This window comes from Phocoena phocoena, chromosome 1 (assembly GCF_963924675.1).
Source record: "Phocoena phocoena chromosome 1, mPhoPho1.1, whole genome shotgun sequence".
Lineage (NCBI taxonomy): Eukaryota > Metazoa > Chordata > Mammalia > Artiodactyla > Phocoenidae > Phocoena > Phocoena phocoena.
This window is the reverse complement of record NC_089219.1, coordinates 126,655,286-126,681,307: the sequence shown is the minus strand read 5'-3', so window position 1 is coordinate 126,681,307 and position 26,022 is coordinate 126,655,286. Positions and strand designations below refer to the sequence as shown.

General features: G+C 39.3%; 1 protein-coding gene across 1 annotated transcript in view; it reads left to right on the top strand.

Moving 5' to 3' along the window:
* Positions 1–25,558, top strand: part of F5 (coagulation factor V) — an 85,336-nt gene extending 59,778 nt beyond the window's left edge. Inside the window, exons 13-25 of the mRNA XM_065880487.1 lie at positions 182–2,825; positions 5,647–5,809; positions 6,557–6,793; positions 7,677–7,887; positions 10,798–10,977; positions 12,850–12,966; positions 13,854–13,925; positions 14,750–14,853; positions 15,443–15,598; positions 17,823–17,967; positions 20,304–20,455; positions 23,369–23,551; positions 25,273–25,558. Coding sequence (XP_065736559.1) covers positions 182–2,825; positions 5,647–5,809; positions 6,557–6,793; positions 7,677–7,887; positions 10,798–10,977; positions 12,850–12,966; positions 13,854–13,925; positions 14,750–14,853; positions 15,443–15,598; positions 17,823–17,967; positions 20,304–20,455; positions 23,369–23,551; positions 25,273–25,416 — 4,508 coding nt within the window. The 3' untranslated portion in view covers positions 25,417–25,558. The remainder of the gene's footprint in view (positions 1–181; positions 2,826–5,646; positions 5,810–6,556; positions 6,794–7,676; positions 7,888–10,797; positions 10,978–12,849; positions 12,967–13,853; positions 13,926–14,749; positions 14,854–15,442; positions 15,599–17,822; positions 17,968–20,303; positions 20,456–23,368; positions 23,552–25,272) is intronic.
* The last annotated feature ends 464 nt before the right edge of the window (positions 25,559–26,022 follow it).

The following is a 26,022-nucleotide window of genomic DNA, read 5'->3' as shown; positions in this document are numbered from 1 at the left end:
TGATTTCTTTCCTTATGTCACTGTGGAACAGAAAACAACAGTTCACAGATCAGTTGTGGTCCACAGACCACAGTATCCCTGATGCAAGTTCACTGGAAATTATCTGCCACAATGGACCATAGGGTTTTTATACCTTTTTCTGTACTCAGAGCTCTCTGTTCTCTCTGTCTCTATTTTGTAGGAACTTGGATGTTAACTACCATGAATTCCAATCCAAGAAGCAAAAAACTGTGGCTGAGATTCAGGGATGTTAAGTGCATCCGGGATTATGATGATGACTTATATGAGATTATATATGAACCTTCAGGATCTACATCCATAACTACAAGGAAAATGCGTGAATCATCAGAAATCAAAGATAAAAATAATGATGCTGACTATGATTACCAGAACACACTGGCTTTATCATTAGGAATCAGGTCATTCAGAAATTCATCATCAAATCAGGAGGAAGATAAGTTCAATCTTACCGCCCTGGCTCTGGAGAACAACTCTGAATTCATTCCTCCAAGTACCAACAGAACTGTTGGTTCAAATTCTTCTTCCCCAGGTAACATCAGCAGGCTTACTGCCAATAACTTTGCACAACCTCTGAAAATTCTTCCTCACCCAGAAGCCACCATAGCTGGTCCCCCGCTAGGACACACCAGCTTAGATAAGAACTCAGTTCTCAACCCTCCCACAGCAGATCATTCCAGCCCTTATTCTGAAGACCCTATAGAAGATCCTCTATACTCAGATGTCACAGGGATAAGCCTGCTTCCATTTGGTACAGAAGAATTCAGAAATCAAGAACATGCTAAACATAAAAGATTCAAGGCAGGAAGAGGCCGAGGAGCAAAGCATAGATTCTCCCAGATGGAATTCCCAGCACATAAAACTGGTAGACATTTAAGCCAAGGCAACTCTTCTTCTTCCAGAATAGGGCCCTGGGAGAACCTTCCCAGTGATCTGTTACTCTTACAACAAAAGGATCCATCTAAGATTCTGAATGGGGAATGGCATTTGGTTTCTGAGAAAGGCAGTTATGAAATAATCCAAGATGCTGATGAAGTTAAGGTTGTTAATAAGCTGCCAAACAGCCCCCAGAATGACTCAAGGACTTGGGGAGAAAACATCCCTTTTAAAAACAAGCATGGAAAGCAGAGTGGCCACCCAACGTTTTTTGCAACTAGACATAAACCTCTACAAGGAAGACAAGATGGAGGAAATAGTAGTTTGAAGAAAGGCCTTTTTTTAATTAGGACGCGAAGAAAGAAAAAGGAAGAGAAGCCTGCACACCATGTTCCTCTATCTCCAAGGAGTTTTCACCCTCTGAGAGTAGAGGCCAACACCCCATTTTCAGATGGGAGACATAATCATTCATTGTTACTCCACACATCCAATGAAACATCTCTTCCCGCAGACCTCAATCAGACACTCCCCTCTATGAACCTTAGCCTCATGGCCTCACTTCCTGATGGTGATCAAAACCCCCCAAATGACACCAGTCAGACAAGCTTCCCTCCAGATCTTTATCAGACAGTGAGCCCAGAGGAACACTATCAAACATTCCCTATTCAAGACTCTGATCCAACGCACTCCACTGCAGTCCCCAGTCACAGATCTCCTCCTCCAGAGCCCAGCCAGATACCCGACTATGACCTAAGAAACAAGGCCTTCCCTACTGATGTTAGTCAAACGTTCCCTTCCTTGGAACTTGAAGTCTGGCAGACAACTACATCTCTAGACCTCAGTCAGCCATCCTTCTATCCAGATCTCAGCTGGACCACCCTTTCTCCAGACCCTGGACAGGAGACTCTCTCTCCAGACCTCAGCCAGACAACATTTTCCCCAGACCTTAGCCAGGAGACTCTCTCTCCAGACCTCAGCCAGACAACACTTTCCCCAGATCTTAGCCAGGAGACTCTCTCTCCAGACCTCGGCCAGACAACCCTTTCTCCAGACCTCGGCCAGACAACCCTTTCTCCAGACCTTGGCCAGACAATGCTTTCCCCAGATCTTAGCCAGGAGACTCTCTCTCCAGACCTCAGCCAGATGGCCCTTTCCCCACACCCTGGCCAGGACACGCTCTCTCCAGACTTCAGCCAGACAACACTTTCCCCAGACCTCAGCCAGACTTTCTCTCCAGACCTCAGACAGGAGACTCTCTCTCCAGACCTCAGCCAGACAACACTTTCCCCAGACCTTAGCCAGGAGACTCTCTCTCCAGACCTCAGCCAGACAACCCTTTCTCCAGACCTTGGCCAGACAACACTTTCCCCAGATCTTGGCCAGACGACTCTTCCCCCAAACCTCAGTCAGATGTCACTTTCCCCAGACCTCAACCAGGCAACTCTCTCTCCAGACATCAGTCAGACATCCCTTCCTCTTGATCTCAGGCAGACATCACCTCCTCTAGATCTCGATCAGACATCCCACACTTCTGAATCTATTCAGTCATTGCCTCTCCCAGAACTTGGTCAGACTTTCCCTTATGCAGATCTTGGTCAGATGCCATCTCCTCCACCACATTCTCCACTAAATAACACTTTTATACCAAGAGAATTTAATCCACTGGTCGTAGTAGGCCTCAGTAGAGATGATGGAGATTACATTGAAATTATTCCAAGGCAGAAGGAAGAGAGCAGTGAAGAAGACTATGGTGAATTTGATTTTGTGGCCTATGATGACCCTTACCAAACTGATCTTAGGACAGACATCAACTCCTCCAGAAATCCTGACAACATTGCAGCATGGTACCTTCGCAGCAACAATGGAAACAGAAAAAATTATTTCATTGCTGCTGAAGAACTATCCTGGGATTATTCAAAATTTGCACAAAGGTTTGGCCAGTTCTCTCCTTTTATATTCTCACTTTTCCACTACTGCTAAAAAAAGTAATTACAGCAGTCTAAGGAGATGATTCTGGGCAAATTATACTAAGTGTAACTTATACTAAGTATCATTTAGTTTCCCTATTGCAACTTGGCCTATACTGTTTCCTTTGTCAATTCCAAGATTAGCTTCTCTACTTTGGGTGACATCTGGACAATATAAGAGCTATCACTCTAAGAAGTCTATGATATTTTGTAGTTAAATTAGCCCCCTCCTCTCTCTTCTTTTCTCATCACACGTGTTCCTACCTCCCCTTCTTGCTCCAATGCAGAGCCCAACCTATCCATAGCTATAGGCTAATCAATATGATTTCATTGAAGTTGGCTTCAAATCCAAATTTGTGATGTAGAAATCTCCTTTCGCAATTACTTATTTAACAAAAATATTTTAAATTGTTTACTGATCGATATAAAGTATATAGCATCTTGGTGAAGATTAATTCAAATTCCATAAGATTCCAGTAGCAGAGGCCAAGGGTATAAAGTAGCTTAGAAACAAAAAGCAAGTTTATACCCTCAACTGAGCCATTCATTACATAATGATTTATCTTGATTTAAACTTTTGTTTTAACTTGGTTTATAGACTCACTCAGTCAATAACTCTTTAATGAGTACTTATTTTCTCCTAGGCATTGTGCTAAGTGCTAAGACTATAAAAGAGAGTATAAACACAGGACTCCTGCCCTGATGGAACTTATGTCTAGTTGGGCAGGAAGATATGAACCAAGTGCTCACATAAATAAGTGTAAAAATTAACCATGAGAAAGACCAGTAAGAAAAGGTGATATATGGAGATATGAGAACTGGGGAGTCTGACTCTGGAGAAGTGGCGTTTGAGCTGAGATCTGAAGATGAACAGGAGGTAGAGAGGGCAGAGCATTCTAGACAGAGAGAACAGCATGATGAAGGCCCCGAGGAAGGAGGAAGCCCTGAACCTGAAGACCTGTGTAGCTGGAACTCAAGAAGAGGGTGGGTGCTAGGAAAGTGTTTGGCTAGCTCTGCAGAGATCAGATGCCACTAGGCTTTGTGAGCCCTGGGAAGAATTTTGATGTTTTTCAAAGAGCAATGAGAAACCCTTCAAAAGCTTTAAGCCATTTCTAGTTTACTGGAATGTGTCAGTTCCTTTCCCGAACCTTGTTACTTGCAGTCTTTTTAATGGAGGAGTTACACCAAGTGGCCCCCAAGATCTGCTGCAGCTCTAACATTTTAGGGTTCCAGCCACTCTTCAACCATAGAGTTGAAGGAGTTGATGCAATTTTGTAAGTGGCCTGACTTATAACAGAGAGTTTTTAAGGGAGCGACATGCATTTTTAAAAGATAATTTTTAATTTAATTTTGCTCAAGTGTGGAAAGCCATATTGGTCTGGGCTCTATATTCTGGGATGACAATATAGAGAAAGGAGAGAAAGGGGGACAAGAAGCAACTACAGACCCTCAGGGATATCATGGGGACCATGTGTAAAGTGTCCAAATATAGCCCACAGCTTTTACAAAAGCTGTTACACTACTAAAGTTAAAACCAAAGTGCAACTAGAGTAAGCAAACACAATGCATGGCATGACTTACAGAAATTATTTCATTAATCTGATGCCTGACATTTCCATGTTAGAATTCTGCTAGTTTAAGAGACTTTCTCCCTTGACTTCCTATTTAGATGTAGCACCCATTACTATATGAGAATAAATACTTTATCTAGGGATTTCTAAGCAAGTCACTGAGGGAATAAGGTTTTCCAAAGTGTAAAGGGATGGAACTAGTTCCTTCAAAATCCTGTGTCCCATTCCAGATATGCAACCCATTTTTATGGCAACGTTGTTTTGCTCCTCCCCATGTGTTCTGTGAGACTGTATGTTATGCTTAGAGTCTGGAAGAACGGGGTTAATCCGGTAGAAAGGCTAGAAGGAAGGCAGAATGGGATTCTCTGTGGATGGCTCATGTTGTGTAACAAATACTGTGAGACTGAGGGATGAGCTTTTGGCCTGTTTCCCAGACTCCTGGGGAATTTAAGAGTCAGTAGGAAAATACGATGCGCTCTAGCTCCAGACTGAGCTGGTGAACTACATGAGGAATACTATGATTTAGCAAAAGCAAATGTGGGAAGAGTGGCTACTTTCCAAATATAAAACACTCATCCATCCAGTGACCTTTACAGGGATGGCCCTCTAAATCAACTGACTCTTATCATCTGCCTGTCCTGGCACTGTCCCATCACATGGCTTTGTCTGCTTTTGATATTAAAATCTGCTATGTTAATATATGATTATATTTGTCATTTATTAATACATTAAATAAATATCTGCTTACTATGTGCCAGATAACTTGCTAGGCACTAGAAATAAAAATTATAAGCAAACGAGGCACAATCCCTAACCTCATGGGGCTTTCACCCTAGTGGTAGAGTCAGATATTAATAGATAATCTCATGAATAAATGATATATAATTTACTATATATACTATAGAAATATTATCAGAATACTACAGGGATTTACTATATATACTATAGTAGTAGTATAGAAATGTGAGGAATGCTAGAGACTTGACCCAGTCTAAAGGATCATAGGAGGAGATACCAAGAAATGATATATGAGCTGGGAATTGAAGGATATTTACTGGCTTGTGGTTTTAGTTATTTATATTTTAATTCATTTGTTCATCAAATGTTTATCAAATATCTTCTCTATATACTATACTCAGAAACAGATAATTTCCTAAATTCTTGAATGGTCTTTAACTTGTTCTTTTAAACAAATGCTATTATTATCATTTCAGTGAAGACACTGATGATGTTTCAAAGGACACCATATACAAGAAAGTCGTTTTTCGAAAGTACCTTGATAGCACTTTTAACAAGCTTGATCCTCGGGGAGAGTATGAAGAGCATCTTGGCATACTTGGTCCTATCATTAGAGCTGAAGTGGATGATGTTATCCAAGTAAGTCATCTTTTGAGCATTGCTAAGATCATCAGAGGAATTTCCACAACCACCAGAGGGTTGTAGAGATGAAAGTGGCAAGAGAGCTATGGTGACTTATTTATTTTTCAAAATTAACAAATAACTACATTTCTTTTCAAAGACTGCTTACCAAGTAACTTGCCACTCTTCAAGGAAAAAAAAAAAAAAGATCTCATAATTTTCTCTCTCCCTCTGCTAAGCTCCTGTTCATTCTATAAGGGCCAATTCCATTTCTCCTAAGAAACTTTCTTTAATTCCCCCAACCTCTCCTAAACATTCAACTGAATTGCTCCTCCCAGGCATTCCCACCTAATCCCATTCATATTTTGTTTACAGCACCTTTTGTCTCCAGATTTTTAACTTGCATTCACATGTGCAGTCTCTCTAGCCAGTAGGTTGAAACCTTATTGTGAGTAAAACCCAAGCCTCATTCGTTTTCAAATCTGTAGCACCTATCTTTATCATTTCATTTGTAGATAATGTCAATACTTTTGCTTTGAGCCTAAAAACAAACCTGTTTTGGTGTTTCTGGAGTAAACTACTTAGGCCCTATCTCATAAGATGGTTGTAAAATTAGACGAAGTAATATACGAAAGTTACTTTGCAATTCTAAACATTCAATATATCTCAGGTTCAATTTAATAGCCATCCACTTTGACCGATAACGCTGACATTTTGGGGGCTTTATTAAACGTAAATACATTTATGAATCATTCTTTTTTTTAGGTTCGTTTTAAAAACTTAGCATCCAGACCATATTCTCTTCATGCCCATGGGCTTTCCTATGAGAAATCATCAGAGGGAAAGACTTATGAAGATGACTCTCCTGAATGGTTTAAGGAAGACAATGCTGTTCAGCCCAACAGCACTTATACATACGTATGGCATGCCACTGAGCGATCAGGGCCAGAAAATCCTGGCTCTGCCTGTCGGGCTTGGGCCTACTACTCGGCAGTGAACCCGGTAAGCATAGCCATCAAAAGTTTTTGTCATTTCCCCAAACTTATAACCTGAGTCCATCAAATGGAAGTGTCACAATTATTTCTTAGTAAATATCTGTCTTTCCATGAGGAATGTGTAAGGATCATGGTCAACAGTCGACAGCTACCATAATCAGGAACTCTCCATGCAGATCTTCAGATGACAGTGAGAAGCATTTGTTCAGTGGAAAGGAATGAGGAATACTTAAAAGGTTGGCCCTAGTTAGAGTGACTACCTTTACAGAAGAAGATGTTTATCTGCAATTTCCTTGAACAAGTATTAGCTTTCTTCTGCCTTTTTTTTTCTTTTTTAATAAAAGAACTACAAAATCAAGACTCCCTCATTTCGAGCATGGTAGAGAGCATAGACTTAGATTTCAATTCCTATCCTGTCACTGATTGTGTAGCCCTAGGAAAGTTACTTGAGCTCCATCAGCCTCAGTTTCCAAAGTTAAAAATGAGATAACAGTATGTAGCATATATAGTAGGCACTTGGTAATATTTGTTCAATAAATGAATTTATTTTTTACCATATAGGATTATTGTCAGAATTAAATAAGATACTACAGGCAAAATATTTAACATAGTAGATGCTCAATAAATAGTATTTATAATAGTATCACTATTATTATCATCATTATTATCATTACTACCATGTTGAAACAAAGGATTAATCAGAGGAAGTGACTATGAGTATCACAGAATTAGATGATCAATATCCAGGCTTATTAAGCTATTCATTTATAATCTTCAAATTCAGAGCCTCTGAGAAGGTCTCCTCTTCAATATGATCAGTGATTGTCAGAAGGGCAAAGAAAATCTTGAGAAAGAGATAATACGTGCAATTTGCTCTTACTGTCTTCCAGGAAAAAGATATCCATTCAGGCTTGATAGGACCCCTTCTGATCTGCCGAAAAGGAACACTTCATAAGGAGACCAACATGCCTGTGGACATGAGAGAATTTGTCCTACTTTTTATGGTATTTGATGAAAAGAAGAGCTGGTACTATGAAAAGAAGCCCATGAGGTCTTGGAGACACACATCCTCAGAAGTAAAAAACTCCCATGAGTTTCATGGTATTTTCCTCTGACTTTGATCTAGTCTCTGAACCTAATCACTGGGTGATAGTGATTCCTGCCCATAGGTCTTCCCAAAATTAGACATGAGACGCTTCTGTGGAACCAGGAGCTCTAACTGACACCAGGTCCTTAAATGTCTACGAGGGCTGATGTAACCTGGCAGGTGACACTGCAGGTGAAAGAGAGTATACAAAATCTGAAATCTAAAAGATAGCTCACAAGGCTGCTGCAAAACCAACCCAAGCAAACCAACAAAAAAGCCAGTGTGCTTCGGTGGGTAACATAAATTGGAAAGGAATTAACATCATTCTGCAATTTAAACAGTTAATAAAACTGTGTCTTGACCTCTAAAGGATCAATTATTTATGTAGAAGTGATCACACGCACTTCCAAAATAAGAATGACTGTAATATTTGTAGCTCTCAGCAGTTCCCAGGTGGCACCCAAAGCATATGTGGAGAAAATGATATAGGAAACTGTGTAGCCAGCTAATGGAAGAAGAGTGCCAAGAGAGCATTTGGGTGGGAAAAGAGGGGAAAGCATATCTACTCTGAAGTCCATTCAGGAACTTTGTCTGTAAATTGGCAACAGAACTACAGTTTTAGAGAAAGGCAGAATTTAGGATTTGGTGAACAACAGATATAATGACTTAGGGATCAGAAGACAAATGACCCTGTTTTCAGAGTTTGATAAATGGAGGTGATTTCTATGAGATTTCTGATCAGGAAGGTCCTGTGCTTTGGGTGATGGGTCAGTCATTCAGTGTAATAGGAAAGAAGAGGCTTCAGGAATAAAAAAAAAAAAAGACATTATAAGCAATATCCAGTTCACTGCCACCTCCTCTCCCCAGCCAGTCATCAAGGCTAAGTCGGTCTATGCTCCCTCTCCCACCCCATTTATATACTCAGGTTACCCTTTTTTAGCTTATTTTCCTTATTAAACTTCTGTAAGTGTGGAATACAATCTGATCTCACCTGTAAAAACACTTTGGCGTAGAGGAAAGGAAACAATATGATTTACAATCTGCTCCAAAACCCCACCCTCTGGACTCTGCTTATCACGCAAGGTTAAGAAATTCTATTAAGCAGTCTAGAATAGAGTCAGTTGAGAGCTGCCCCACAGACTCCAAGCAGAGCTTTCTTTTCTCTTCTCCTATAATCTCTAGGCCTTTCAGCCCAGGGTGCTTGGTCTCATGGGTAGGAAGCACATCCTCTGAAAATCTCTCAACCTAGTGGGAAGTACAGACTGCAGAATCAGACAGGCTTATTTCTTAGCTATGCTGTTTACTTGCTGAGTATCCTCGAGGCCCTGCTTCCTGATTCTTCAAAGAAAGCGTAAAATGCATCCAGTATAGTTTTAGTTTTAAATGTATTGTCGTCTAAATCTCTGTAATTTGGTAATCTTCCACTGTAGAACTTATCAGGGTATTTGATAAGCAGACCACCTATGCCTGGCCTCTGCAGTATGCACCGAGTAAATATGTGTTGGATTAGTAAACAAATGAACTTTTTTCACTCAGCTCAATTTATCTAATGTTTACTGAGTGCCTACTCTGTTGAGCGTCTTCACTTTTGTATCCTGATGTAATGGTTTAGCAATGCTGACCTAATAACCACTGGAGATACCTTTTACTTTTAGGAGATCTATTTCTTACACAGAAACTAAGATGAGGAGGTGAGGCTGGTGTTATGAGTATGTAGACAGGTGCTTTCATATCTGATATAATTTTAAGAGAGCCAAAATGATCTCAACTCTTCTCCCTCCAAAAATTCACTTGCCTGGTTCCTGAAATTCCACAGTAGTCCCTTTAACTTTAGAAGAATAAACAACAGCCACCACCACCACCAAAACTTCCCTCACTTCAGTCCCAATTAAGTACGTGGTAGCATTAAGCTTTACCATTAAAATTTTGTATGCATTCATTTGTTAAGGTGATCAAGTTTATCAGATGCTTAAAAAACACATATTTCAGTAAGGAGAGAGTTGATAAAGTCTGAGAACCCTAGACATCCAAGCTGGGAAGGGGGCAGAGGAGCAATCAGACAAACGAGAGAATAAACATGAATGTCTAAGGCTGGTGGGTATAACAAAGATAAAGACCAACTTCCTGGGCTTCCCTGGTGGTGCAGTGGTTAAGAATCCGCCTGCCAATGCAGGGGACACGGATTTGAGCCCTGGTCCGGGAAGATTCCTCATGCCGTGGAGCAACGAAGCCCATGTGCCACAACTACTGAGCCTGCTTGCCACAACTACTGAAGCTTGCACGCCTAGAGCCCGAGCTCTGCAACAAGAGAAGCCACTGCAATGAGAAGCCCATGCACCACAACGAAGAGTAGTCCCTGCTCGCCACAACTAGAGAAAGCCCACGTGCAGCAACGAAGACCCAACAATGAAGACCCAATGCAGCCAAAAATAAATAAACTTTTTTTTTTTTTTTTAAAACTGACTTCCTAATTTTGCCTGGAACTATCTCTGAATTTAGGAGGCCTTAGAGTGATACACTGCATATCCCCTCACTTACCCTCTTTCCTCTAATGACTAGAGTTCACTTATCTGTCCACATTAGTCCTTACCCTTTTCGTAGCCTAGGAAAATTCATACTACAAATATAAAGAATAAATGGATAAAGCACAGAACAGGAAAAGTGTAAATCTGGGGAAAAGAGTGATAAACTGATTGGAAAGGGTACTCACCCACACTTCTGCAGTAGGCTGGTGTAAGAAGGAAAAGGTGGCTCTGTTTCAGCCTCTTACTGATATTATGACATATAGGGGGCCCCTTACTATGTCTGGGTGGGATTGGGCATGCAGAGTAATAAAGAAGATGGGTGGTGAGCGAAAGGCCTCATATTTCCTCTTTCCTGATGTTCACAGATTTTTGACTGATTGCAACTCTCTGTCCTTTCAGCCATCAATGGGATGATCTACAACTTGCCCGGCCTGAGAATGTATGAGCAAGAGTGGGTGAGGTTGCACCTGCTGAACGTAGGCGGCTCCCAGGACATTCATGTGGTTCACTTTCATGGCCAGACCTTGCTGGAAAATGGCACTCAACAGCACCAGTTAGGGGTCTGGCCTCTTCTGCCTGGTAAAGATCTCGACAATGAAAAGAGGTCCCTGTGACAAAATGGCGAGAGCGGACAATCTTAGCGTCTGTAACTCTTCCTCATTCCCTCCTTGTGCATCTCCTTCCAAAGGGGTTAAAGCATGGGCTCTGGCATGGATCCTGGGCAAAGCCATATTCTAAACCTGCATGCAGAATACAGAAGAGTCAGCTAAGTGTCTGCACTGTTTGTAGCACCACACAGACTAAATATGCAGCCCAGCTTTCTTCTACAGAGATGCTCTGTCTACTGCAGATTCTTCCAAGCCATGATGTGTCACGCAGGCCAGGTCTAAAGCAGATTACAAAATGAATCCCACGAGGTTCAGGCAGCTAAAGCTTTCTGTTGGGCGGAGATCAGAAACTTACCAGGATTTCGGGGTTCTTGAATTCTCCTCACTCTATCACCCTGATATCTTTGGGCAAGTGACTGTAGGAATCTGAATCTTAAACTGACTCATGAGGGGAAAAATATATTTTTAAATGATTCTAAAAGCTAAAGTATAATAAAGGTATTTAAAGCTTTTCATATGCAAAATAACGATAAGGTTTAAACAAACTACAATCATCAAAAAGGATTTTTACGTGCCAGTGAGTTGTTTGTAGGTGTGTATCACAGGTGTGTGAGTGGAGGTGTAAGTGCTAGATGCCATTGATCTTCAAACTGCAGGGGGCATAATACAAATTTACAAAGCTGGTTAAAACACAGATGCTAAGGAGAGATTTTGCTCTCAGAGACTTCGATCTGATAGAACCTGGGCAGGGGCCCAGGATTTTTAACATTTTTTTTGCATTTTTAACAAGCAGCCTACCTTCCATAAATGCTGTCTGAGAAGCTAGTCAGGGCAGTCCTTTGACAGGACTTTGGGTGGGGAGGTTGCTGTGTGAATCAGCCTCAGATGTAGGCACCCAAGTCCAAACGGGCCCGATTTAGTTAAGGATGGGGGTAAACAGGGTCCTTGTTTGTTTGAAACATGCCAGTTTCTCATTAACAAAGCTATAAAGACCCACTCTGTTAAAATCAGGGGCAGAAAGGATTAGGTCAAACTCACTCCTAACTTTTCACCAAGTGTTACCAGATCAGTCATCCTTTCCATGAGCCTGCGCGCGAGAAGCTGGGGTTCGCTGACCCACCTAAATCTTCATACCTAATATCAGCATTACAGAGTAGAAGGCTGGAGGTCTTTTTTTAGCGTGTTTGAGGAGGATGACCATCAGCTATTACTTTTTACTCACAATCTAGGAAATGGTCACATATTATAGTCAGCAGAATTTAAGTACTAACTGGCAGTAGGTAATGTTAAATACCAGAATGGATAATCAGAGATTTCAGAAATCTCACTCTTTCAGTGATTTTCTGAAACAATTTTTGTACATCTCTCTCTAAAATGTAAACTTTATAGAAAAATTGAAACATGGGGGAAGGATGTTTTATTTTAATTTTCTCAGATAAAAAAGAAAAACTAGAGAAATGAAGAGAGAGAAAGGAAACATGTACAGTATTTTTGAGGCCCGATGACATATCATTCAAGGTTGCTTTGATAAGCTGTATTATATATGGGTTAACTTGTAACATTATATTTAGATAAATGAAAGTTTCTTTCTAGTAAGGGGTGTTGGAGATTTTTTAAAGTCCCGGGGAAATTTATTTTTAGTAAGTTTGTGTGTGTGTTGTCATTGTTTTGTTTTGATCTCTTTGTTACACCTGTAGTCCTGCCTAAAGAGAAATGGGTAACTCTTAAGTTATATTCTAAACCACTTGCAATTCAGGGATTTTAGGATTCTTTGGTAGTGGTCAACCAATGTTAACCTGTTAATCTTTGTGTATGCAATGTTGTCCTTTGCTCTCTATTTTAGGTTCATTTAAAACTCTTGAAATGAAGGCATCGAAACCTGGCTGGTGGCTCCTAGACACAGAAGTTGGAGAAAACCAGAGAGCAGGGATGCAAACGCCATTTCTCATCACAGACAGAGGTATCATCCAAGAACCACATTATTTTTTTAGCAGGAGAGTGCCTGTTCCTAGAATATTACCAATTTTTAGATTGGAAATATTCAACTCTGAGAACTCTGACATAACAGAGGCATAATCTGTAGCCGTAATTTCTTTTATTCTGACCTATAGTCTGACTATACTGCAAACATCAGTTTTAAGCCAAATGGTTCAAACCAAAGGCATTCCTCTCATTTGAGGAACCAATATAAAGCATCCTCCTTCATGATTTGTGATCCATGGGGCAGTGAATATAAGAAATTCTCCAGACTCCCAGAGTAGAGGAGGGGAGAGAAACCAGGAATTCAACTGTGACCGAGATAGTCACTGAACTTGGCATTTCAGTATTTGAGAAACACAGTTTCCATCTGTCCATCCGTCTGTCCATCCAACCAACCAGCCAGCCAGCCAGCAAGCCAGAATTTACTAAGCACCTGCTGAGTACCAAGCACTGTGGCAACATCCAGATAGTTCAGTGGCTAGTATTCCCTTCTTTGATCGGTATATAAATAACATTGTAACTTTCAGGTCAACTTTTGAGAACATAGTCTTATGAGGGATAGTACTTAATATTGTAAAATGGCTTATTTTAAGATACAAACAGATGGAAATCAATTAAAAAAGTATCTGCACTTCAGGATAAGTTGTTTTCCACTAAGGCATCACTAATTTTAATTTCTATTAAAGGACCAGTTCTTGCTAGTACATTTACGATTTTATGGTCAGACATATTTAAGTCAGCGCCACACAGGTAGGTGAAAACATCTAATTACTGACCCACTAGAGGTATAATCTATAGCCATAGAGATTTTACTTTATTTTATATACTCTCTAAGCAAAAATTATTCATTGTTCTAATTTTTTGTAGACTGTAAAATGCCAATGGGACTAAGCACTGGTCTCATAGCTGATTCACAGATCAAGGCTTCTGAGTTTTGGGGTAAGTAGTAGCATCATAGCCTGTAAAAGGCACCTCCTACAACTGTGCTGTATATGGCCCGCAAAACTGTACATGACAATGCTGCCTATTGAATCCATGGGCCATTGCTCCTCTCTAGGCTTTTCTCTACCACAACGTAGTAAAACAGCAGTAAAATATCTAATTACTGACCCACTAGAGGTATAATCTCTAACCGTGGAAATTTTACTTTGTTATACGTATTTTCTAAGCAGAAATTACTCATTACTCTGTTCTGTAGAATGTAAGATGTCAAGGGAACTAACCCGTGAAATATTCTAGCCAGATTCACAGGGTCTTATAGGCCAGGTATTACAATCCCCATTATCAGAGCCCTTTGCTGCATCGACCATGCATCTGTTCAAGAAACTTTTTGTTCACCCACTGTGCGTCAGGAACTCCTCCTAAGTTTCCTCTCTCTGCCTCAAACTCTTCCCAACATCAGAAGGTCAATTGTAAGGGATCACGAGGCTCCCATAAATTCCTCCTATGTCTTTCTGTTAGGCAGACACACTAGGCAGAAACCATATCAACATAACTGAGAAAAAATAAATGTGACCTATATGCAGTAAAGGGGGTGGGTGGTAGTTGACAGCTGTCCAAGCACAGGCCCGAAACCAAGATTTCATAATCAGGGACTGACTTAGTAGCTGAGGCCCGTGTCAACGACCTGGTCTCCTAATTGCAACAGAAGTTCCTTGAGGAATCTGGTTTTCCACTGGGACTAAACTCACTTGAGAAATTGCTAGCTGTATGGTTTTTTTTTTTTAAATTCAGAATAAATTATTTTCTTCCTTTGGATTTAGGTTATTGGAAACCCAAATTAGCAAGACTAAACAATGGTGGATCATATAATGCTTGGATCGCAGAAAAACTTGCAGTAGAATTTAACCCTAAACCTTGGATCCAGGTATATCTTATTAACCTGATAATATTTACTGCTACTGTAATAGTAAAAATGTGGGGGTTTTTGTTTTTGTTTTTTGGCAGCACTACACGGCTTATGGGATATTAGTTCCCTGACCAGGGATTGAACCCAGGCCCTCAGTAGTGCAAGTGCAGAGTCTTAACCACTAGCCTGCCAGGGGATTCCCTGTAATAATAAAAATGGCAGTGATTTAATAATTTCTTCTTGTTGTTCTTGCAATGTTGTTAGGGGAAATGAAAATTACTAGGCGCTAGGCACCATTCTAAGTACTTTACATGCTCAAAATTAATCCTATGAGGTTATTTTTAGTAATATCCCACTTTACAGATAAAAAAAAAACTAATACACAGAGGGATTAACTAACTTCCCAATGTCACATACACTAGTGAGTGGCTGAGTTTGGATTCAAGTCAGGTACCCTGTGCTCAAATACGGATTGCCCCTAGCCATTTTATTAGTTTGCTAGGTGTTGGTTCTTTTTTTCTAAAGAAGGTTAGTTTTACAATGAATTAAGGCAGCGTGTGACTTGTTGACAAGGATGGTTCTGCTTAATGGCTTTTCTATATTGCAGGTAGACATGCAAAGGGAAGTCCTGTTCACAGGGATCCAGACCCAAGGTGCCAAACACTACCTGAAGTCTTACTACACCACCGAGTTCTTTGTGGCTTACAGCTCTGACCGGACAAACTGGCGGATCTTCAAAGGAAACAGCACTAGGAACGTGATGGTCTGTGTGCATTGTTGTTTCTTCCCGAGCCTAGGGTTACTATATCTTTTTTTAAAATACCTTTCTGGATGTTATAAATACAAACGGCTTTCTTAGTGTCTTATGGAGGAAAGAGGTAAAATGACGTGTATATATGTATTACAAATTAAAAGATTAAGCTTGACTTCTGAAATTCCAAAACTCCATAAAACTTGAAAAAAAAAAATCTCTTTATAATCAAACTAAATACCCAGACTTCTCAGATTGGCAGATGACAGGCAGTAGGGTAGAATATCTGGTCTTGTGCCTTAAAGAGCTCATGCTAAAAATTGGCCACCAAGAGTTTTGATTTTACTAACTCTTACATTTTATTTTGTTCTCTATTTCAGTGTAACTGAAGGAAATAATAGTGTTAATACCAGTAGTGCTCTGAGGCAGTGTGATTCTCACATTTTCTTTTTGCTGCCATGCCTGAGGAGTGACTTTCCCCTGTTGGACTGTCCAGGGGCTCAGCCTGTTTATTCCCAATGACCCAATTATACCAGCCCTAATTCTTCCCCTTCTCCCTCACCCCCCTCTTCAAAGAAAGCTATCTGAATGCAAGGAGTCAGTCCACCATTATTACACTGATAACCTTGAATCAGTTTCATTTTTTCTGTAAATCATTTACTATGTTACTATCTTCTATGTTATCATTTAGCTATTTCTAATAATAAATTATTTGCACTATACCTTAGAATAGATCATGAAAATCTTAAATTTTGGTTCTTAGCAATCTGTATTGGAGACAGTACACAAATTACAGTTAAAGTCCATAGCTTAAAGATTTTTGCATCTACGTTCATGAGGGATATTTGTGTGTAGTTTTATTTGTTTATACATTTTTTGTTTTAAAATCAGAGTAATACTAGCTTCATAAAATAAATTAGGTAGTGTGTTCTTCTATTCTGTTTTCTGGAAGAGATAATCTAGTATTGGTGTTAATTCTTTAAACATTTGGTATAATTCACCAGCAAAACCAGGTGGACCTGGAGATTTGTTTTCTGGGAATTTTAAAACTACAAATTCAATTTCTTTAAGTTACAGGCTCTTCAAATTACCTATTTCATATGGGGTGAATTTGGATAGTTTGTGTTTTTTCAGTCAATTGGTCCATTTCCTCTAAGTTGTTAAATTTATGTGTAAGAGTTGTTTGTAGTATTCTCTTATTATCCTTTTGATGTCTGCAGGGTCTGTAGTGATATTGCCTATTTCATTTATGATATTGGTAATTTGCATCTCTTCTCTTTTTGCTTTGTCAGTCTTGCTAGAGATTTGCCAATTTTTAAAGATCTTTTCGAATAACTGGCCCTTTGTTTCACTGCTGTTATCTATTGCTTTTCTGTTTTCAATATTCCTGATATCCACTCTTTTGTTTTAGTTGGCTCTTCCTGACACTGTTCTGGCAGGGAAATGGGATGGGGCACAGCCTCTTTACAGCCAGATAGAGGTCAAAGTCCATTCCCTACTTGGTCTCCTCTGTTGACACCGGAGCTGGGACCCCTCCTCTTTGCTGCTGGGGGGGGATGGGATGGTATCCACTGACACTGCAGGAGTGGGAGCCTTATTAGAAGCTGGAAGAGATGAAGATCCTGGGTCTCTATTTGGCTTTCTCTGACACAACCCCAGTCAGGGTGTTGGGGTGCCTCCTTACAGTCTCATGAGCATGGAAGTCTAGGCTCCCCAGATGGCCTTTGCTGCTGTGGGTAGGGAAGGGGCCACAGTGTTTTCTATTCTATGATGTTTGGCTTGAAGTAGAATAATTGTTATCTAAAAGTTTTCTGTCTTGTTAGACTGCTCTTTTCTGGTCCTGAGGCTAGACAAAGAAGGCTTTTGCTGGCTTTTATTTTCTTTTTTTGGTCTGCACCTATTCGTGTTTCCTGGTCCCTGGCTTCTTTACTTATAAGTCTGTATATGTGGTAAAAAGAAAACCCAGGGGACTCACCACTGTGTTGTTCCTTGTGTCCTGAGAACCCTAGCCAGTCTGCCTTTTCTCCACCTTTCAGAGTCTTTTTATGTTTTCAGTTGTGCTTATACCATCTTCCTGAAGTGGAAGTATTCCCAGGTATCTTTTAAGACCAAATTAATTTGATTCAGGCTACATGAAAACTTAATATTACAATATTAGATTGGATGAAAATTTTATTATAAAATCACCTTATAGAGAATTGTTATAATATAACTAAATTTTCCTCTCTTCCTCTAGTATTTTAATGGCAATTCGGATGCCTCTACAATAAAAGAGAATCAGTTTGACCCACCTGTTGTGGCTAGATATATTAGAATCTCTCCAACTAAATCCTATAACAAACCTGCCCTTCGATTGGAGCTGCAAGGTTGCGAGGTTAACGGTAAGGAACACAGATGCATTGTTTGCTAGCTGCCACTCAGAAAATCAAGATTTGGGGGGTATGGGGGAATGGGTAGAATTTTTAGTTCTCTTCACTTAGGCTCCTAGAAAAACCTTTGTGAAACAGAGGTTCTACTCAGGTAAACTCTCATTGTGATCTAGACTGAGACTGGTTCTGTCAGCCAGAGGGCAGGCTCTCTGAAGAACTCCGGGATCATATGGATACTGCCTTGACCCTCGAAAGAAGGGCCCTAGCGAAGAATGACCTCCATCAGCCCATTTTCAATAAGAACTGAGAGTCAAACTAGGTCTGACTCTTCCAAAGTCTTCCAGCCAGGTCACCCAGACTTTAACGTAATAAAAGTATCTAGCAACATTACTGGCATATATTAGGTGTTCAGTGAATGTTTTTGAAATATACATCTGCCTCCCAACTTCCTGAAACCTTCCTTGAACTCTGTATTCTGTTTCACACTCTGTGTAGGTATCCAAGCCTTTTCTATGTAAGCTTCTATTTTTCAGGGGATGTAATGTGACCTGTGGTATAAATAAATCTAGATAATCATAAATGGCTATAATAAAATTCTACTCTATATAACAAGATGCTTAAGGATTTTATCAACTCTTCTTCTTCTCTGACTCTTAAAGTGGTGCTTTCCAAATTTTTTCACTTCAAAGCACATATAAAATATAATATCTGTCTCACAGTCTGGGGTAAAAGAATGAAGCAATCCACCCTGGGCTTGGCTGATCTAGGTACCACCTAGCTGCTCAAGGGCTGAGGGGGGAGGGAGATCAATATACAGTCACACCTGTCCAGCAAAAATATTCTTCAACAAGGAAGGCAAAATAAAGACATATTTATACAATATATATGTATATATGTATATGTATATATATATATATATATATATACACACACACACACACATACAGGCACACCTAAAACTTGCTGTGGCACATCTGTTGAGGAGCTACAGTGCCTTCTCTCAGGGTAGAAGGAAGAAACCATGGCTTACAGTGGAGAAAGCTGAACCTTGGAATAAGTTTCTTATCAGCTGATAAGAAACTTGTAAGCAGATAACAGTACAATAAACTCTTGACATTCATGAGGGATATGGAAATGGGCATTTTGTCAATGTTCAGATAGCAATGCTATGTAACATCTTCCACATAAAATGCAAATTTGGGGGATTTCTCTGGTAGTCCAGTGGTTAAGACTTCGCCTTCCAACGCAGGGGGTGCATGTTCGATCCCTGGTGGGGAGTTAAGATCCCACATGCCTCATGGCCAAAGAACCAAAACGTTAAACAGAAGCAGTATTGTAACAAATTCAGTAAAGACTTTAAAAATGGTCCACATCAGAAAAAAATTGCAAATTTTGATCAGGCAGGAAAACCTGAAACAGCTCTATAAGTCATTATCGTTTTTCTTTCCATATGGTATGCAATGTAACTGGTAGTTTGTTCAGGTCATAGAGTCAAGCTACCCTAAAATGTGACTTTCAACAATGTCAGTCTATTTAAAACCTCTATTTTCTATACAAGAAGTATTACTTTTTAAGATCTCTTCACTTTCTTGATGTTTATATAATTAGTATTAGCAGTAAGCTTTCTTCTTCGAAGACTTTTTTTCATGAAGAAAGTAAGGTATCACTTCAAGAAAACGTCTGCATGATTTGCTAGCAAGAACAAAGTGTCACAAAGATGATGATGATGGGCAGTCATCTGGGCTCACTCACTAGATATGTTTCTTACACTCACGGATCAGCTTTGTTGCCTGTGACATTCAAATTTATGCCTTGGCAAAATTCTAAAGGGTGTATCACATGAAGCACCCTCAAAGGGTTGGAAATAAAATATTAAATGTGACTACTAAGGTCCCCTATAACTTCTTCTTTGTAGCTTTTCTTAGAAGAAATAGAGTATGTTTTTATATACATAGATACTTTAGGAGTATTGTCTACCTCAAAGCAAAGAACAAAGGTTCCATGACTCACTGAAGGAGGGAAATGACATCAAATGGTATTTAATGTCAGGCTTCCTGGGCTCAAAGCTAGTTTCTGATTCTTCTAGCAGTATTATTTTAGCCAAGTTACTTTTTCTTGCTGTGCTTTTGTTTTCTCGTTCGTAAAATGGAGATATTTAAGAGCATTAAGTAATACGTGTGAAGCCTGAAAACAGGGTTTAGCACTTGGACAATAAATGTTCATTGCTGTGATGGTTGTTTTTGTCATTACTTAGCAGTAATATTATTTCTTGTCTCCTCTGAAGTGCAAAATGCCATGCAAGGAATATCAGTGGTATATAATTAATCACATTACTTTTTTCTTGACAGGATGCTCTACACCGCTGGGTATGGAAAGTGGAAAGATAGAAAACAAGCAAATCACAGCTTCCTCAATTAAAAACTCTTGGTGGGGAGATTACTGGGAACCCTTCCTTGCCCGTCTTAATGCCCAGGGCCGTGTGAATGCCTGGCAAGCCAAGGTGAAATGTCCCCTGCAAAGGGAATCCTCTCAGCCTTTCAGAAGAAAGCATAGACCCTCACTACAGGGAACATGGGGGCCCCGGGAAGCCAGAGTATCATCTCCTGCTTCTGCAGATTATGATCCTAGGTCCGAGAACTAGGCTGTGTGCTGTCTTGATAGCTTTAGCTCGAACTTTGGCTCGGAGAGAAGTTATTATCTCTGTGGTCTTGATTTAGACTAGGGGTGGGCAAAATTTTTCTGCAAAGGGCCAGATAATATTTTAGCCTTTGTGAGCCATACATTCTCTGTCATAACTACTCAACTCTGCCACTGTTGCAGGGAAGCAGCCGTCAACAATATGTAAATGCATGAACATGACTGTGTTCCAATAAAACCTTATTTACAAAAGCAGGCAGTAGGCCAGGTTTGGCCTCGGGCTGTAGTTTGCCAACTCCTGATCGAGACAACTTCCATTAGGGATAAATGACTTAGGTTTGCAACATCTTGTCTTCTTTTTGTTCTCTCCAGAATTTAGCAATATTTTTCATTTTCTTAAGAGTGTCATTTAAATTGTCTTGTTCTCATTTTTTCAGAACCTTGTAACATTCCTTTTGATAATTGGCAGCCTGATAAGATGCTGCAAAACCAGGTTTATAAATACGTGATCTAAGTTTTGTAAACATCTCGCAGAGAGTTATATTGCCTCGATATTAGCCCATTGAGTAATTAAGGTAACTTTTAGTTCTAGGGTAACTATTAATAATTGACTCATATTTATTTCATTCTTCGACTGACCTGTAAAATCTGAATGGCATCAGAAATCAGAACAGTCCAGTCAATCAACTTAATCCAGGTTCCCTGTTTTCTGTCCTCCTAACTCCCTCCCTTAAGGAAGCTACACTCCAATTCCCTGGACTCTGTATAGAATCCCACATCCTAATCTTAAATCAAGCCACCAGATAAAGGAGGAGGGAATGGTGTGATGCAAGGGGAGCAAATAGAAGAGACTATCTGGGCCCAATACAGAGAGTCTTGGGCAACTATGTCTGTGCCTTGAGACTCATTTCTGGATCATCACAGAATCACAGAATGTTAGAAAGGCAAAGGGTTTTACAAAGCATCTGGTTCAGATTTTCCTTTTAAGTCCAAACGCAAAAGAGGTTAAATAATTTTAGCTTAGCCTGGTGGCGGAATCAGGAATCCCACTCTCCCGATAGACAGATCTATGCTCCTTGCACCATTTGAAGCAACCCAAGCACCTCATTTTGCAATTTTGCAAAGGGGGGAACTGAGACCCACAGAAGTTAAAGTAATAATGTTGTGTAACATTATATTGATTTAATTTCTATAATATAAATAAAATAAAATAAAATAACTAAAATAAAGGGACTTCCCTGGCATTCCAGTGGTTAGGACTCCGCTTCCACTGACAGTGGCCTGGGTTTGATCCCTGGTGGGGGAACTAAGATCTTCAAGCCATGCAGCACGGCCCCCAAAAAAAAGTTAGAGAGAGGGTATCAACCAATTCTTTCCCAGATGCCCCTTTAGACCTGTTCATGGTGTAACCTTGTCATCCCACCCTCCATTTTACAGCCTTTAAAAAAATTTTGCCCTCTATATAATTTACTCTTAGTTTTGTGATATAGTAAAGGCTGCAAAGATAAAAGTCTAATTTTAATTTTTAAAGCTGTCATTTTAAATCTGGAATTTTAGGTCAAAACTATTTGTTTCACTTAACCTTCAATAGTATGAAATGTCATGTACAGGGTTTCTTTAGAGAGGTGGAAAATCTAAGCCAGACATATGCAGGTATGCACGCAGACTGAAGTGTCTCTACCTCTTTGATGCCTCCAAAAAAAATGTACACCTACAAAGCTCCCCTAGCTATCTATATGCATTCTGTATCACTCGTACAACCTTGATTTGAAGACACACTAAAACACCACCAGATGTCACTAAAGGGTGTTACAAAATTAACCAAAATTATCTAATACAATCATTTTAATTCAATTAATTTGCTTAAAAAATACAATAACATGTGACTACACATATACGTACACATGTGACTACACACATATATACATGTGACTACACATATACATACATATGTGTATACACGTATATACATACAGACATGCACATATGAGTGACGTTGAGAAAATATATCAATATTCATTATTTCATATAGAATTGAATGAGACTATGGGGCATGATAAACCTCTCAAAGATGAAAATTAATCTCAGATTACTCTAAAACTCAATTAGTCTTTCTGATTCTCTTTCTCCAAGCGCCTATCATCAAATAAGGCATTTTGTTAGGCCAGAGACAGGACAACTACTATGCCATATCCAGCCCTGGGTGTAGCTTTATTAGGTCTCTCAGATATTACATTTATTTGAAATATCAGAAAAGAAGAAATTGGACTACTTCTCCTATTGGACATTAGCAATGGAAAGAAAATTGGGGCTTTTCTAAAATAAGTTAAATTGGGAGAGGATACTATCTAATTCTTTCTCAGATAACTCTTCAGTAATATCACCATAGCATTTAAATAAACTTGCTTAAGAGAAAAATATTTACAGGTAATTTAGCAATTTAATACTTTTTCTCAAATAAAATGTATTTATTTGTTGAGCACCATCTGTGTGCCATACACCGTGGTGAACACCTGAAAACAAAACTAATTCCCTGCCCTCAAAGGGTAAGGAACACAAGTAAACACATAACTGTTGTACAATGCGTGAAATATTCCAAAAGTTTATAAACCTGCTGACAATAAACAAGAAGGAACAGGGAAGGATTCTAGGAGACAGGGAATCCTCAGGGATGAGACATAAAAGAAATCCTTCCAGCTCAGTGCATTTCTAAGTATCTTGGTCTAAAAAAGCAAAGGTTTTAATGTCAAATGCATTGTTCTAATCATTTTCATAGGCAAACAACAACAATCAGTGGTTACAAATTGATCTGCTCAAAATCAAGAAGATAACAGCGATTGTAACACAGGGTTGCAAGTCTCTGTCCTCTGAAATGTATGTGAAGAGCTACACCATCCAGTACAGTGACCAGGGAGTCGAATGGAAACCTTACAGAGAGAAATCCTCGTTGGTGGACAAGGTACAGGGGTATCTTGGCAAAAAGAAAACAATTTGAAAACTGCTATGATGAGAACAGAACCTCAAATTTGCAAATAGTTCTTTGTATTTGATAAGCGTGCTCTGACATGCGTCACTCTTTAAGTCTTCTAAGTCCTAGCTCTGTAAGTAGCTGGTCTTGGGACAGGGACCATGCACACTATCTTTCTGCTTTGACTGAGCCACCTATAAAAGAATGAGGACAAAACAGCAGCGGGTGGTGTGAAGTTTAATTAGCTCTGATTGAGAAAGATGGTGAAAGGGTTGTCTCAGCCTGCTTGGACTGTATAACAAATTACCATAGACTGGGTGACAAACAAAAAACACGTATTTCTCACAGTTCTGGAGGCTAGAATCCTAGATCAGGGTGCCAGCATGGTTGGGTTTTTAGTGAGGGCAGTCTTCCTGGTTGTGCTTTCATATGGCCTCCCTTGGTGCATGCACACACAGAGATGCCATGAGGGCCCTACCCCCATCCTAGCCCTAATCATCTCCCAAAGGACCCACCTCCTCCTACCATCCCATTGAGGATTAGGGTTTGAACATATGAATTTTGGAAGGATACAAACATACAGTCTGTAACAGGGGTCTAGAAAACCTTCTACCGTATTAACATTAGCTTGGATGTACTTGTTATTCATGGCTGATCACATACATACCCATGGCCATATACATTTCAGTGTCATATTGTTATTCAAACAATTGTTATCCTTCCTGATGAGGAGACTAATTTCCTGCAAGATGAACTATTCCATTATACTCCTAAATTCCTAGTTATACGGTTTTAAAATACTACCAGAGGCAAAGCTAAGGAGAGGAACCTAATATTCCAGGAATGGGAATTGGGCTGAAACCAGTAGGAGGGGCAACACAGGAGAAGGGGATGGAACTTTATGCTCATCACGGGCTCAGCACTTAATCTCAGTTAATGGATTTGAATCTCTTTCTCTCTAAACCCTTGAGTTGTTTATTTGTTACGTTTGGTTTGGTTTATTTCTCACTGTATCAAGATATCCTCATAGTAGGGCAAAACTCATTTTTATAAACAAATAGTGACTTAGCTTCTGATGTGTGTAAATCTTGGGGAACTTGCTGGGGATGACAGAAACACACCTAAAACACAGTTCAGTTGATGATATAGGGCATATGACAAAAAGGATAAATAAAAATACATGATGTATTTTATTTTAAAAGTTAGTAATAGCTAACCATTTATTGGTGCCCATTATCTGGCACTTAATAAATGTCATATGTTTACATACTCTTTAAAATCTTTACAACAGCTTCTATGAGGTAAAATTTATTATCCCCATTTTGCCAATAAGGAAATGGATAATCAGAGACTACAAGTAATTTGCTCAAAGTCACATAGCTACAAAGGGGCTAAAGGCAGATATGCTTTTGCGGCTGCCCCACAGCACCATATCAGATTTCTTTATTTTTCCCTGTTCCAGCTCAGATCACTGATGAGGTGATATCACTAAAGAGGTATGTCTGGAGTGTGAGTTCATAATTGATTGAGGATCACCTTTGTGATAATGTTGTATGTGTTCATTAATGCCCACAGTTTGAACTAAAAGGATAAAAAATTATAAGTTTTTCAAATTGAAATACAGTTGGTATACAATATTATGTTACTTTCAGGTATAAGATTTTTATACCCATTATGCCATCCTTAAAGATTTTCTCATATTTTGCTTTCAGATTTTCGAAGGAAATAATAATATCAAAGGACACGCGAAGAACTTTTTCAACCCACCAATCATTTCCAGGTTTATACGCGTCATTCCTAAAACATGGAATCAAAACATTGCACTTCGCCTGGAACTCTTTGGCTGTGATATTTAATAGAATTGATTATTCTAAAAGATAGGAGGGACTCAACGATATCAAACCATTTAGAGTGGACAATGTATTTTAGAGCTATTTTAAATATTAAAATTTTTCCACTATTTCTCTTTTCTCTATTAGAGAATAAAATTTTATATGTGAAACCTTTATAACTTCTTATAACCACTAAGTAAGATGATGACTATTATCTCTGCATTAATTTGAGTATAGATGGGAAAATATCAAGAACCAACAAGAAAAAGCTTATCTTTCACTGATTAAAAATGCTATATAAAATAATATTCATGTAGTTAACATTCTTCATTATAGTTCTCAAACCCTAAACACATTAATAAAAGATATTACTCTTTTAAACCATTTATAAGTCCAGATAACTTTCATTCCTATATTTTTCTTTAAAAATACTATGATTTAATATTATAGGAAACAAACAGTATTTCTCAATGGTTTGTTTTTCTTGACAGTGGAGAGAAAAAGTCTTACTATATGAAACAACACGTGCTTAAAATACCCTATCTTACTGACACGATAATGACTTTTCTGACCCTCCACGAGTAAAGATACAAGTAAGCATGTTTTCAGTGGTCCCGCTGGACTTGTGAA